General features: G+C 44.0%; 1 protein-coding gene across 1 annotated transcript in view; it reads left to right on the forward strand.

Moving 5' to 3' along the window:
* The window catches only part of ASB18 (ankyrin repeat and SOCS box containing 18), a 63,244-nt gene that overhangs the window by 21,150 nt on the left and 26,081 nt on the right, over positions 1-16,013 (forward strand). The window contains exons 3-4 of the mRNA XM_030864869.2: positions 1,030-1,149; positions 4,808-5,075. Of these exons, the coding sequence (XP_030720729.2) occupies positions 1,030-1,149; positions 4,808-5,075 (388 nt within the window). The remainder of the gene's footprint in view (positions 1-1,029; positions 1,150-4,807; positions 5,076-16,013) is intronic.

A 16,013-nucleotide genomic window follows, 5' to 3' on the forward strand; every position in this document is an offset into this window, starting at 1 on the left:
TCTTCTTTATCCATTCATCTGTCGATGGACGTTTAGGTTGTTTCCATGTCTTGGCTATTGTAAATAGTGCTGCTATGAACATAGGGGTGCATGTATCTTTTCGAATTAGAGTTTTCATCTTTTCTGGATATATGCCCAGGAGTGGGATTGCTGGATCATATAGTAACTCTATTTTTAGACTTTATTAATTTTTAGACAATAAAATAAAGCCCTGAACTACACTGTAGCAAGTAGCTAGTAAGTTACTAATAAAGAACTGTTACGATCCATTAAAAAAAAAATTGTGGCATCTCTCAACTTCAGCAAGGCATGTGCATTTTGGGATCAGTTCTCAACAACTGGAAGAAACTCACAGGCCACCTGGGGCCCCAGATGATGCCTTTGGAAATCACTGGTGTGTCCTACCACGGAGCCTCCCACCCGGGGACACTTGTGCACAGCCCGGTCATTTGCAGTGTCCAGCTGGGCCTCCCTCACACAGCCTTGGGACTGACACAGCCCTCAGAATACACATCCGTTCACCACTGGCCACAGCAGCTAAGGAAGTGGACGGGATGAAAGCAAGAAGACACACTACAGAGCAGGAAAGAGAAGCCCTGCCTATTTCAGGCTGTGTCTGCCCTTGTCGTGCAGAGAGCTGTTTGGAGGATATACAGATGTGCCTGTCTCTAGAGTTTACATCTATACAATCACAAGGGGGTGGCTGAGCTCTTTGGCGTATTAGTGGTCACGTGATGCTGGCCATATCAAGTAACCATTATCACATCAGAGCCCACAGGAGTTAAAAATACACCACCACCCGAGCCCCAACTGGATGACAATTGAGTAATAACAATAGAAATAGCTCACACTCCATAAGACCATCTTTCCCCTTCCTGGAGAACTTTTCTGAGATCATCGGCACTGCAATGAAGAGACAGCCAGAGCCAGTTACAGGGAAACTTCAGATCTTTCAGAAGATGGGAAAAGAGCCTCAAACAAGAGCTGGGTGGCCGGTGCTCGAGTACCATGCTGCCTTGGTCACGGGAGACCTGGACCGTCTTAAGCTCCTCATGGACCAGTTCTTCCAGGACGCCAACGTGGTGTTTGAGATCAAGAAGGATGAGATGGAGTGGCAGGTGAAATCCCCGGCCACGTTTGGCCCGTCAGGTACCTTTCCTCCTTTAAAGCCCGGTTATTTATTTTTTTAAGGAGCTACTAACACACCTCTGTGTGTAGACTGCTCACACGGGTGCTGCCTTTAACATACTCGAGCAAGACATCTAGAAGCCAAACTTTGCGTGCATGATTTTTAAGAAGTAGTTTTTGTTTTGTTTTGTTTTTTGCGATACGTGGGCCTCTCCCTGCTGTGGCCTCTCCCGTTGCGGAGCACAGGCTCCGGACGCTCAGGCTCAGCAGCCGTGGCTCACGGGCCCAGCCGCTCCGCAGCATGTGGGATCTTCCCGGACCGGGGCACGAACCCGCGTCCCCTGCATCGGTAGGTGGACTCTCAACCACTGCGCCACCAGGGAAGCCCTAAGATGTAGCTTTTAGGTGAGAGATGAGAGAGATGAAACTGAAAGGCCAAGCTGTTGGTGAGAAGGGCCCTTTCCACGCTGGAGGTGCCTCTTGTCTTTAAAAAGAGCTTTGGTTTGAATGCTGATCTGCCAGAGCCTGGATCCAGCAGCCAGGGAGGCAGAGATAAAGTACAGCCTCTCCTTCGAGTGCGCCCGGAGCGGGCCCCTGGCAAGCAGCCGTGGGCTAGTTTCCCCTGTGAATCCGTGAGCACCACGGCTCCAGCGGGGAAGCTGGGACACAGCCAGCGTCGTGGGGGAACAGCTCTCGGGAGACGCTCCTCCTGGAACCCAGGGGAGCCTGGGAAGGGGAAGGAGGGGGAGAAACCAGAGGTCCTCAAGTTGTATATGTCTGCATTCTTGTCGCCTGGACACTGTCGCTATGTGCCGGGCAGGCAAACATACCCCCAGGTAGAGAGAAGTCCCCTCACCCCATCTGGGATGAACAGACCTTCTGGCCATCAGGCTGCAGTGTGACCCCCTTGGCTGGCACTCTGCCTTGGGCACCCTTCCTCCCGGGCATCCCGATGCCACATGTTTACCGAGAGGGTTCATGTGTTGGAACCTGTGAGGATTTCAGACTCTGTGGTCAGTGGGCCAATGGCCAGTGCCCCGTGGCCCTGACTCGTGATTTCTGGCAGGCCAAGAATGAGGAAGGGCGGTTGCCAAAGCCCTGATCCAGTCTGTGTACACCTCACACAGGGGGAAGGGAATTAACCCAAACCCTGCCAAAGGGCTAAGCAGCTCAGAGCCACCAGCGAGGCGGCAGAGGCTGCGGGGAAGGCACACGCAGGTCTAGTCTGGGCCAAAACCCCTCCCAGCCAAAGGCATCTCAGAGCCTTTTTGGGTCTCCTCTCCCTCACCTGTCCCAGATGGGGCCCACATCTTCCTCCAGAGGGCTGTGTGACCATTCAACCAAGAATGCCAACTGCTTGAATGTTCGATTAATGTTTTTTTAATCACGTGCCTCGCAGCCCTGGACACACACACACTCAGATGTTGCATTGATAGATATTAATGTCAGTTCATGGTCCGAATCAAAGCCTCCTTCCTGTTTTCCCCCTCAATCTTTCCACCCCTAAGTTTGCTGTTTTTCCATGGCACCGCTGTACGACAGGAGATTAGAGCATTGTGGCAGTGAGGGGACCTGAGATATTACCAAGCAAAAGGGCAGCCCTGGGAGTTAGTGCTGGCCTGAGGCCTCAGTGCAGGCTGGGAAGAGAGGATGGACACTCTGGACTCTGTGCTCTTTCAGCTCAGCCACCTGAATTCTCCCAGCTGGTCCAGTAGCAGAAATGACCAAACCCAGGCTGAGAACAGTGGCCCCGACACGGCCCTCGCTCATACGAGGACTTCCTGGAGGCCAATTCAGCTCCTCCTGAAGGGAGGCATGGGGAAGGGGACACACAGGTTCACAGTGGCTGGCTCCTGGGTACCACACCCACGATGGAATGCTGGCCCCATCAAGCTCGCGGTGCCAGGAAAGCATTAGCATGGAGGAGGGGATGTTCAGAGGGAGGTATCACATGGGGAGAAGCCTGCTTCTGTGCTCTTCCTGGTGGCAGAACCTGGACCAAGGGTGCGATTTACAGGAAGCTGATTGATGATTCAGGTTTACTGAATGAGAGCGCTGCCTTTGAACGGGATTCTCTGGAAGGCCTGATAGAAGCTCATCACCATCTCCAGGGACCTGGAGAAGGGCCCTAAGCTATGGCTGAGCTAAATGCCCAGCCAAGGCCCCTTCCCATCAGTCCACGGGAAGACTTGGGAACCTTGGGTGGGTGAACAGAGCTGCTGATGGTGGGAATTTAGCATGCCCTAGAAAATGGAGTACCCCCTTCCTTGACCCGCAGTAAGTAAACTTCCTATCTCAGGAAAATGAGTAGAATCAACAACCAGGAGCTGCTCCTACAAGAATGTAGGTCACTGTTACGGTCATATCCATCATGCCCCTCAAATCAGACCCAGTCTTCACTGGGCAGGGCAGCTCAAACCCATGCAGGCCCACGTCCGCAGGGCCTCCAGCCACCATCACCCACCACCAGGACGACAGGCCCCCTCTTCCCCCACCGAGCGTGCACAACCTCCAGGCTGGGCCTTGGGGACGCGGGGCGGGCTGGAACCGTGCGCTGCATGGAGGTACGTAATTACGAGTGGTCTTTCAAACTGCTCAGCATGGGTCCCGGGAAGGAGGTGGCCTGTGAAAAGGGTCTCCTCCACAGCTCATTACAGCCACAGTATCGATTCTTCCATCATTATCAGAAGGCATCCCTGCCATGTGAAATCCTGTCCCTTGAAGTGTATTCACCAGGGACAGCTCTCCCCCATTTCCAGGAGTGCCCATAGCTGCTAACAACCTTCCACAGGCCTTTTGAAAGCCCAAAGTTTTCAGAGAAGTGAAATGTATAGTTCCTGCTCCATTCATCCCTCAAGAAAGAGCAACCCTACACACACACACACACACACACACACACAAAACCCTAAAGAGCGCAAAGGAACAAACCAGAATTGTGCTCAATGCAGACCACCACATCAAAGGGTGCTTCTGAAACCCGGCCACTTCCAAGACAACTAAACTTTCCGAGTCCTTTTCTCGAGCAACCTTGGTGATGGGGGTCAGTTTGTTTTGTCTGTTTTCTTCTCCTCTTAATGATAAAGGGGTAAATTTGGGGCTCGAAAAGAGAGGGCTTGGATTCCAGAAAAATCCACAGCTCACTTTCCTCCCTCAAGCTGCCCCTAATTCAGAGTCTGGAAAATGTGAATTCCTCACGTAAATTCTCCCACTGTCCACCCTGCTTGTTCAGCTTTTAACTCCTCAAATCTTACCCAAGTTACCCTCATATTTCGCAAAACCCTCGTGCTTCTCAATAACCGCCCACCCCAATCTCTCCTTTGTATTTCTTCTCTCCCTGCTTCTCCATCTCTGTCTTTCCAGTGTGTCTCTGCCCTGTGTGCTGTTACTCTCTTTCTCCCCTCTTCCTACACTTCTTTCCCTTGCTACCTCTCTGCCCCTCTCTGTCAGGGCCCTTTCACCTCTACCCCCAGGCCTCCCTCCATCCCTCATCCCTGATCCAGTTGCACCTCACTGGGTCTCTCTGTCCCGAACCCTGAGCATCTTTGTGTATCTCCCTACGTGCTCACCTGGTACCTACTTCTAAGAGATGGTTTCACCCTATTTCAGTCTTAATGGACACCGCTCCCCACCAGCGTCCCCCGACTCACCTGACCTCTCCCCACCTCCCCTCCACCCCCAGGCCTCTGGACCCTGGAGTACAAGCGCGAGCTCACCACGCCCCTGTGCATCGCCGCGGCCCGGGGCCACACGGCCTGCGTGCGCCACCTGCTCAGCCGCGGCGCGGACCCCGACGCCAGCCCCGGCGGCCGCGGCGCCCTGCACGAGGCCTGCCTGGGGGGCCACACGGCCTGCGCCCAGCTGCTGCTGCAGCATCGCGCCGACCCCGACCTGCTCAGCGCCGACGGCCTGGCGCCCCTGCACCTCTGCCGCACGGCCGCCTCGCTGGGGTAAGGAGCCGGTTGGCCCCGGCCACCCACCCGACCCTCGACCCCCGACCCCTGACCCTGCCCCCGGACGCCCTCAGCGCCCCGACCCCACTCAGACCCCGGACCAGGCCTGCGTCACCGCTCCAGGCCCCGCCCCCAAATCCACCCCCGCAGGTCCCGCCCCCAGACCCTCGGCCTCGGCCCCGCCCGCCGCCTGACCCCGCCCGGACCGGGACCCAGACCCGGGAGCTCTCGGCCACGTCCGTCAGAGCCCCTTGGAGGCCACCGGGCCCCCCGCCCGGGCCTCAGCCCCAGCCCGGGCCCCGCGCCGGCTTAATTAGCGCTTGATTGCGAGCGCGGGGGGGGCAGGCGCCACACGGAGGTAATGAGCCGGTGATCACCGGCCCGCAGACGCCGGCGCTGGAGAATGCTAAAAGGCCACTGGCGGGGTTGGAGGCTGAAAAATTAGGGTTTTTAATGATAATTTTATGCAGAATAATTGTCACAGTGTGACATAAATGGTTAGCTCCTCGGGCGGGGCTTCGGCGTCCCACAAGCCAGCCGAGCTGCGCCCGCGTTTTCGGGGCCCACCCCCTCCCAGGTAACGGGGTTCTGGAAGTTCTGATGGTGCCGGGTCCAGCCTCGCGGCTGTCCTTGCGGAGGGTCTGTCCCCTCGGGGTCCAGTAGGTCCTGGGAGAGACGGCGGGGGCCCACCGCGTCATTGCATAGGATTTCTGTTCCGGGGGCCCAGCTTGCGTTGTGTCATCTTGACATTTCTTTTAGTCCCTGTTCTTGGGATTAAAATTTCTTGGGCTCTGTCTCTGTGATGACGATTAAATAAAATCACCATGTCAAGCGCAGGCAGGCAGGACTACTGGGCTCTCAGGGACCAAGGCGGAGGGGCACCGCCTACCAATGTCACGTGGAGCAGGGACTCAGAAAGGCACGTGGACGACCAGGAGTCTTGAAGGAAAGTGACTGAAAACAATATATTTTTCAAAAGCAGCTTTACTGCGTTGTAATTGCATCTAGTAAACTGCGCATGCTTAAAGTATACAATCTGATAAATTTGGACACAGCCATGCACTCATGAAACCATCCCTATAATCAAGATAGTGAACCCAGCCATCACCAGCAAAAGGTTCCCTTGCCCCATTGTAATCTCTCCCTCCTGCTCCTCCAATTTCCCACTGATCTGCTTTTGGTCACTATAGTTTAGTCTGAATTTACTAGAATTTTATGTGAATAGAATGTAGTCTCTTTTGTCTGGCTTCTTTCATGCAGCAATATTACTTTAAGATTTGCCTTGAAGCATATATTATATTTTTTATTTTCATTTTATATTGGAGCGTAGTCGATTAACTGTGTTGTGTTACTTTCAGGGGTACAGCAAAGTGATTCAGTTCAACATATACATGTATCTATTCTTTCTTCAAATTCTTTTCCCATTTAGGTTATTACAGAGTTCCCTGTGCTATGCAGTAGGTCCTTGTTGGTTATCTATTTTAAATAGAACAGTGTGTACATGTCAATCCCAATACTTTGAGAGCTGTCATACTGTTGTGTGTATCCATAATTCACTCTTCTTCATTGCTGAGTGATCTTCCAGGGTAGAGGATAACACAATGTATCTATCCACTCATATGTTGAAAGACACTTGACTGTTTCAGGCTTGGGGCTGTTACAAATAAAGTCGCTATGAACATTTGTGTACCAGCCTTTTTCTGGGTATATACTTTCGTTTCTCCTGGATAAATACCTAGGCAGAGCTGTGTCACATGATATGACTAAAAGATAATCTTTTAGGAAATGACCTTCCAAATTGGATCTACCATTTTACATTCCCACCAGCAATATATGAATGTTCTAGATGCTTCCCATCCTCTCCAATACTTGGTATGGTCACTCTTTAGCTGTAGACATTCTTTAGGTACTTAGGAATATTCCATTGTAGTTTTGATTTGCATCCCCCTGATGACAAGTGATGTTGGGCATCTTCTCATGTACTTATTTGCCATCCATTTATCTTCTTTGGTGAAGTGCCTGTTCAAATCTTGTGCCCTTTGAAAATATTGGGTTGTTTGTTTTCTTCTTAAATTTTGAGATTTCTTTATATATTCTGGATACAAGTCCCTTGTCAGGCATGCGATTTATAAATATTATCTCCCAGTTTCTGGGTTATATTTTCTTTCCTTAAAAGTGTCTTTTGGGGCTTCCCTGGTGGCGCAGTTGTTGAGAGTCCGCCTGCCGATTCTGGGGATATGGGTTCGTGCCCTGGTCCGGGAAGATCCCACATGCCGTGGAGCGGCTGGGCCCGTGAGCCATGGCCGCTGAGCCTGCGTGTCCGGAGCCTGTGCTGCACAACGGGAGAGGCCACAACAGTGAGAGGCCCGTGTACTGCAAAAAAAAAAAAAAAAAAGTGTCTTTTGGAGAACAGAAGTTCTTGCTTTTGGTGGCATCCAGCTGATCATTTTTTTTCTTTTAGGGATTGTGTTGGGTTATTTTATCTTTAAAAAAAAAAAATCTTTGCCCAACCATGGCCACAAACATTTCCTCCTATGTTTTCCTCTAAAATTTTTAAAATAATTTTATATGTTACATTTAAGTCTGTGGCCCATTTTGAGTTAATATCTGAATATGGTGTGAGGTATGGATTGAAGCTTCTTTTTCTCTGCATGTGGATATCCATCTGTCAAAAAGCCTTTCCTTTCTCCATGGATTTGCCTTTGCACTTCTGTTGAAAATCAACTGACTACATATGTCTGGGTTTATTTCTGGCTCTCTTGTCAAGTACACACACAGGGCAAGGCCTGACCGATTCAACTGGTAAAGATCCACAGAGCCACTTGTAGATTCGGACTTTTAACGCTTACATAAACAGTGAAAAGAGTAATAGCCAGAAGTACCAATTCTGCACGGTCCCTGTCCCACACACCACAAAGGACAACACCCAAACGAAAGGGGCCAGACAATGGCAATGTGATTTGCAGGAGACCCTGATACAGAACACCCAAATCTAGACCTCAGGTGAGCAGTTTTACAGTCTGCAGCTCTACTCTGAGGGGGGCAAGGCAGGAAGTCCCAGACCTCGTCAGAACCCAGGAGGTGATGAGAAACGTCTCAGGACGGCCTCCCAGGGGCCGTAGGGAGGTGAGTGGACGATGGTCTTGTAGCAACTCCTTACAAGACTTTCATTCTGGAGGATCACATAGGTCAGCAGTGGTTCAAACTTTTGTTTGCATGGCCTGTGTGGATACGTGCAAGTCGCTGGGGCTCCACGGCAGAGCTGTGGTTCTGTGTCTCTACTCCATTTCATTGCTCTATTGGTCCTTTTTGACCCCAGTACCACATTGTACTGAATATTGTAACTCTGTAAGAAATCTTCAAGTCAGGTAGTATAAGTTCTCCAGCATCATTCTTCATTTTCCAAGTTGATTTGGCTGTTCTAGCCTCTTCGCATTTCCACATAAATTTTAAAATCAGTTTGTCAATTTCTACAAAAAAAGCTGCTGGGTTTTGACTGAGGTTAATGTGAATCTATAGATCAGTTTGGGGAGACTTGACTTAAAAATATTGAATCTTTCAACCCATGAACCTGGTAAATCTCTCCAATAATTTAGATCTTTAGTTTCTTTCAGCTTTGTTTTATAGTTTTTAGTGTGCAGGGCTTAAACATATTTTGTCAGATATATCCCTAAGTATTTCATATTTTTGATGCTTTTGAAAGTGATTTTTTTTTAACAATTTTTTTTTTTTTTTTTTTTGTGGTACGCGGGCCTCTCACTGTTGTGGCCTCTCCCGTTGTGGAGCACAGGCTCCGGACGCGCAGGCTCAGCGGCCATGGCTCACGGGCCCAGCCGTTCTGCGGCATGTGGGATCTTCCCGGACCGGAGCACGAACCCGTGTCCCCTGCATCGGCAGGCGGACTCTCAACCACTGCGCCACCAGGGAAGCCCTGAAAGTGATATTTTTATTCAAATCTCTGTTGTGGTAGCTACTGCATAAATTGATAAGAAGTTATTTTTGTATGTTAATTTGAAACCTGCAACCTTGCTAAGCTTACTAACTATTCTAGTAGCCTATCATAGATTCCATAAGATTTCTATGTAGACCATCATGTCATCTGCAAATAAAAAGAGTTTTACTTCTTTTCCAATCTGGATGCCTTGTAGTACTTTTTCTTGCTTTATTGCACTAGATAAAACCCCCAGTGCAATGTTGAATAGAAGTAACGAGAGCAGACAACTTTCCTTATTTGTAATCTTAGAGGAATTAAATCTTTCACCATTAAGTATGATATTAGATGTAGATGACATTTTTCGGATTGAAAGAGTGCCTTTCTATCCCTACTCTGCTGAGAGTTTCTACTATGAATGGATATTGAATTTTCTAAATGCTTTTTCTGCATATATTGAGTTGATCATATGGTGTATTTTTTAGTCTGTTAATATAATTATTTACACTGATTGATTTTCAAATGTTAAACCAACCTTGCATTCTTCAGACCACAGTTTATAAATTGCTAGGTTTGATTTGCTGAAGTTTTTTCAATCTGCATCTATGTTCATGAAAGGTATTGATCTGTAGTTTTTTCTTGTAATGTTTTTGTCTGGTTTTGATATCTGAGTAATGCTGGCCTCAAAAATGAGTTAAGAAATGTCCCCTTCTTGTCTATTTTCTGGAAGAGCTTGTGTAAAATTGTTATTATTTCTTCCTTAAATGTTTGGTAAATTCATCCGTGAAGCTATCTTGGCCTGGAGTTTTCTTTATGAGAAGGTTTTTGGCTATGAATTCAATTTCTTTAATGGCTATAGTGCTATTCAGGATATTTCTCTCTTTTTGAGTGAGCTTTGATAGCTTGTATCTTTCAAGACATTTATCTCTTTCAATTGTTAAATTTATTGTAATAAAGTTGTTCCCTATTATCCATTTAATAGCTGCAGAATCTGTAGAATCATCACTCTCATTCATGATACTGGAATTTGTGACTTTTATTCTTTTTTCCCTGTTCAGTCTTGTTTTGGGTTTTACTGATTTTCTTTCTTGTTTTACTGTTTTATTTTTCATTGATTCTTGATAGGATCTTTATTGTCCTCCTTTCTTTACTTACATTGAGTTTTATTTGTTCTTGTTCTTCTATTTCTTAAGATGGAAGCTGATGTCTTTGATGATTTTTATTTTCTAATATAGGCTTTCAGTGTTATACATGTACCCTCTATGTACTACTTTAGCTGAATCCCACAAGTTTTAATATGTTAAAATTTCACTTTCAATCAGTTTTAAATATTTTCTAATTTCCCTTTAAATTTTTTCCTTTTGATTTTTTTTTCTTTGAAACATAGGTTGTATAAAAACGTGTTATTTAGTTTCCAAATATTTGGGTATTTTCCAGATATCTTTCTATTATTTATTTCTAATTTAATTCCATTATAGTGAGAGAACTTACTTTGTATCACTTTACTCCTTTGAAATTTATTGAGTCTAGTTTTATGATCCAAAATATATTCTATCTTGGTAAAATTTCCATGTGCACCAGAAAAGAATGAATATTCTGCAGTTGTTGGGTGGTGTGTTGTATAAATGTCAATTAAGTCAAGTTGCTTAATAATGTTGTGTAAAACTCCTATAACCTTACTGATTTTCTGCCTACTAGTTTTACAGGTTATTGAAAGAGGAGTGTTGAAATCCTTGACTATAATCATGGATTTGTCTATTTCTCTTTGCAGTTCTATCAGTTTTGTTTCAAATATTTTGAAGCTCTATTATTAGTTACATAGATGTTTAGCATTTTTATTGCCTCTTGAAGAATTGACATCATTATTAAAAGATATTCTTTATCTCTGGTAATATTCTTTGCTCTGAAGTCTCCTTTGTCTGATATTAAAATATCCAGTCTGACATTAATATAGATTTCCTCTGATTAGTGTTAGCATAGTATACCCTTTTCCATTTGCATTAGTTATCTGTTGCTATGTAACAAATTACCACAAACTTAGAGACTTACTACAACACCCATTTACTGTCTCATGGTTTCTGTGGGTAGAGTTTGGGTGTGGCTTCACTGGGTCCTCTACTGCAGAGTCTCTCCTATGACTGCCATCAAGGTGTCAACAAGGGCTAGGGTCTCACCTGAAGGGTCAACTGGGGAAGAATCTGCTATAAAATTCATATAGTTATAGGCAGAATTCAGTTCTTTGGGACTGTTGGACTGAAGGTCTCAGTTCCTTGCTGACTATTGATTGAAGGCTATGCTCAGTTTGTGTCTTTATTTTTAAAGTGGATTTCTTGTAGGCAGGTTATAATTGAGTCTTTTTTAATCCAATCTGGTAGTATTTGCCTTTTAGTTGGGTGTTTAGATCATTTACATTTAATGGGATTTTGATATGATTATGTTCAAATCCTGTTATTTCTTTCTATTCATCTCATCCATTCTTTGTTCCCTTTTCTTCTTTTTCTACTTTCTTCTATACTGAGTATTTTTCATGATTCCACTTTATCTCCCTTTTTGACTTTTATATATAACTTTTGGTTCTGTTATTTTAGTAGTTGCTTTAGGGTTTATAGTATACATCTTTACCACAGTTTACCCTCAAGTTGTATTATACTACTTCATGTATAATATAAAAACCATATGATACTATACTTCCATCTCTCTCCTCCTGACCTTTGCACTATTGGTATCATAGATTTTACTTCTGTATATAAGTCCCACAATGCATTGTTATTATTTTTGTTCAAAGTCAATTATCTTTTAAATATATTGAAATAATAAGAAAAAAAAGTTTTTATGTTTACCCATGTAGTTCCTATTTCCAGTTCCCTTCATTCCTTTGTATAGACTGAAGATTCCATCTGGGATCATCTTCCTTCTGCTTGGAGGACTTTCTTTAATATTTCTTATAGTGAAGGTCTGCTGGGAATGAATCCTTTTGGAGTTTGTATGTTTGAAAAAGTCTTTATTTCATCTGAGTGTTTGAAAGGTACTTTTGTTGGGTAGAGAATTCTAGGTTGACAGGTTCTTTTCTTCTTTCAGTGTTTTACACTCATGGCTCCACTGTCATCTAACTTGAATTTTTATTTATTTCTTTTTTTAAATAAATTTATTTATTTATTTATTTTTATTTTTAGCTGTGTTGGGTCTTCGTTTCTGTGCGAGGGCTTTCTCTAGTTGCGGTGAGCGGGGGCCACTCTTCATCGCGGTGCACAGGCCTCTCACTGTCACAGCCTGTCCCATTGCAGAGCACAGGCTCCAGACGCGCAGGCTCAGTAGTTGTGGCTCACGGGCTTAGTTGTTCCGCGGCATGTGGGATATTCCCAGACCAGGGCTCGACCCCGTGTCCCCTGCATCGGCAGGCAGATTCTTAACCACTGCACCACCAGAGAAGCCCTAACTTGAATTTTTAATCTTTAAATCTTCTATCTATCTGATCTTTGTTCTTTTGTATATAGTGTCCTTTTTTTCTGGCTTTAATATCTTCTCCGTTTCACTGGTTTTAAGCAATTTGATCATGATGTGCTTTGATGTAGTTTTCTTCATGTTTCTTGTCCTTGAGATTTACTGATTTCTTGGATCTGTGGGTTTATACTTTTCATCAAATTTGGAAAATTGTTGGCAATATCCCTTCACATATTTTCTATATGATCCCCTCTTCTGCCTCAGGGACTCCAACTGCGTATATGTTACACCACTTGAAGTTGTTCCACAGTTCACTAATGCTCTGTTTCTTTGTTTTTTTTGCATTTTTTTCTTATGTAATTGATTTACCTTTTGTTCTGAAATCCCTGATCTGCTGTTAATCCCATCCAGTGTATTTTTCATCTCAGACATTATAATTTTCAACTTTAGAAGCCCAATCTTAGGTCTTTTTAAAATATCTTTCATGTCTTTACTTAACATGTTCAATCTTTCCTCTAGCTTCTCAGATATATGGAATACAGTTCTAATAACTATTTTAATGTTTCTGTCTATCAGTTCTATCATCTGGGTATGAATAACATTTTCTTTATTTTAACTTTGTTCATTTTGTAAATTTCAGATTCACATAAGGCATAGTTGTGAGAGATAAGATATGTAGATAGAAGATTCAAAGTAGAAATGCTTATGAATATATTTCTCAATGATTTTTTTAAAGCTCTAAGTAGATAGCTATTCTGCATGGATACTAAATAAAGATTAACTTCTACCTCATTTTAACTTGCAATTTCTATCCTTGAGTCATTTGGTAGATGATTTGCTGGTGTACAAAGTTGCCATCTGGTGACAAAATTATAGAAACCCCATCTATTTTTGAAAAGCACAGCTCTAAGTTCATCCAATAATGATTCCTTCCCTACAAGCATTCAGTCGCAAGTTGTTGAACTCTACAAGATGCTGGGGCTGCGCTGTGTTATACACGGTCTATTCCCGCAAGATGCTTTTGGTTTCAAAGGAAAGGAAGGTAATTTACAGCAGGTGCTAGACACTGAGCCAAGAATGTAGAATCCACTATGTGCACGGAAGTTGAGAGTGTGAGCTGGTAGATCTCTACTGGAAATTTTCTAGGAGAGAAAGAGGCACCAGCTCTATTCAAGGACATAAGCCAATCAAATCAAAGCAAATGTATTTCTATATACTAAGAAAACGGGCAAAATTATTAGGCAGTTTTACATTGATTGCACTCAGTTTTCATCACATTTTTATACCCTACAATTTTATATGTTACAAGTACATAGTTTGCTACATCCGAGGTCTGGGTTGAATCCCAATTCCAACACTTACTAGCTGTGCAAGCTTGGGTAAGTTATTTCATTTTTCTGTGTCTCACTGTAATATTTGAGCCTACTCTGTAGGGTGGTTATTATGAGAATTAAATTAGCTAATGTAGGAAAAATGTTTAGAAGAGCACCTTGCATATAGTTAAGAATTACGTAGGTGCTGACTGCAATTCCTGAGGCCTCTTGTATAATCATTGTGTCTATCTTACGAGAATTGAAAAAACATTTCACTGTTTTTAATTAATATGGGGTTTGTGGTTTCTTTTATCTCCATATTTGTTGGTCATCTATCATTTATTCCCAGTAATATCCCTAGTCAAGAACATATTCCCAATTATAACATATTCCTATGGAAAATATAACCCATTTGATGATATCGCATGTCTAGGAACACACCATGCTTCCCACCCCTCCAAGAATGCATGTCTATATTTACTTTTCTGTTGTTCAAAATTAACTTCTCTAAATGCAGCATGGTATCCTGGATTGGATCCTGGAACAGAACGTGAACATTAGTGGGAAAAGTGGTGAAAGTCAAACAAGGTCAGTTAATAGTTTTGGACTGATGTTAATTTCTTAATGTGGGCAAAGGTACCATAATAATATAAGATGTGAACTTCAGAGGGAGCTGGATGAAGAGCATTTGGGAACTCTGCACTATCTTTGCAACTCTTCTGTAAATCTAAAATAATTTTAAAATAGAAGGAGTTTTAAAAACCAAGTTTTCTTCATACCTTGGGCTCCAAACTTCCACCTTACAGTATTAGAAAAATATTGCCCTTTACTAAGAAATGAGGATTATCACCTACTCAGAACACAAAATATCGTGAATCCTGACAACAGCCCTTAAGACAAACCAACAAGCTTACATTCGGAGCTGAGACACATGCAGACCGTTCAAGCTACTCGGCTTACACACTGTGCGATAGAAACTCATTTCCTGGCTTCAGCTGGTTTTTCAGAAATCATTCAGATGTAGCACATTGTTTAATAAAGAAAGACTTTTAAAATGTCTTTATATTAACATGGGGCTTTTAAACTCTCTTTTCTTTTGTCTTTCTCTTCCTCTTTGTTCTTTTTCTTCTCCTTTTCTCTTCTGTCTCCTTACGTCTCTCTACATGACTCTTTCTCCCTGGTGATTTCATTTGACAGTCTTGACTTCGTTAAATCCACGCTATTGGGGGAAAGTTTAAGATATGCGACGAACACACCAGAAGTTCAGGCAGAACTATGCAACAGCTGACTTAGAATATCAATGATTTGATGGAAGATGCTGGCGGGTCCCCTTGAACACCTCTACAATAACATAGCCAACTACCTTGAAGGATAAAAGTTAACAGATGTCAGAGAGGGCCTGAGGTTTAGACCACGGCTTTTCAGCTCTGAAGAGTCCCCCTAAAGTTAGACTCCGAGGAGGTCTGGCTTCCAGTAGTATAAACATTATCACTTTGACAGGAAAGAGCTGCTTTCTCCAGAACCTTTTTATACATAGTAGATTTTAGGTCATCCTTAATTTTTTTACCTTACAGTAGAGAGGGGGTCGTTGACCTACATACAGAGCCACTTCATTTTCTTACTCTTGATGACAATGGTCTCCACACCTAGGGACCCAGTTCTGCTGCCTCCCCTTTTAGTCAGCAATTCTCCATGGGTGCAGGACTTTAAAACCTTTGAGTCTCTGAGTTCCTGGGATTTTAAAAAAAAATTATCTGTGCTTCCTTCCAACCAGCAAGCTTCAGAATTCAGAATTCAACACACAAAAAGGGATATCGGAGCTTTAATCTAGGAGCCTTTTGAAGAGATTTTCCCAAAAAGAAAAGTTCCAGTAAAGTTACTCTCTTCACGTTAGTAGCCTGCATGCCAGCCTCGCCCTATTTATTATCAGACTCCTCTCCTTGACCTTTTTAAAATTCTGAGATAATTAAAATGAGAAAAGAATGAACAGAGTCCTGATTCTTTTTCTCATCTAAAGCTGTCTTGATTTAAACAAAAGTGAGGAGGGTTTGCTTCCTTCACAAACGTATTAGTTAAAAAGCATGCAAGTTTACTTCTTGGTCCCAGTTGTGTCAATTCAACTAAATAAAAATTCATTCGTAAGCCAGAATTGGACTTGTGGAAGCAGCTAATTATCTTGGGAGGAAAAAATTATTGAAGAAAATCATTGGACAATTCTTTTCTAACTCAGACCTGGCACGTTGAAATCTG

The sequence above is a fragment of the Globicephala melas genome, chromosome 7 (assembly GCF_963455315.2).
Source record: "Globicephala melas chromosome 7, mGloMel1.2, whole genome shotgun sequence".
Classification (NCBI taxonomy): Eukaryota; Metazoa; Chordata; class Mammalia; order Artiodactyla; family Delphinidae; genus Globicephala; species Globicephala melas.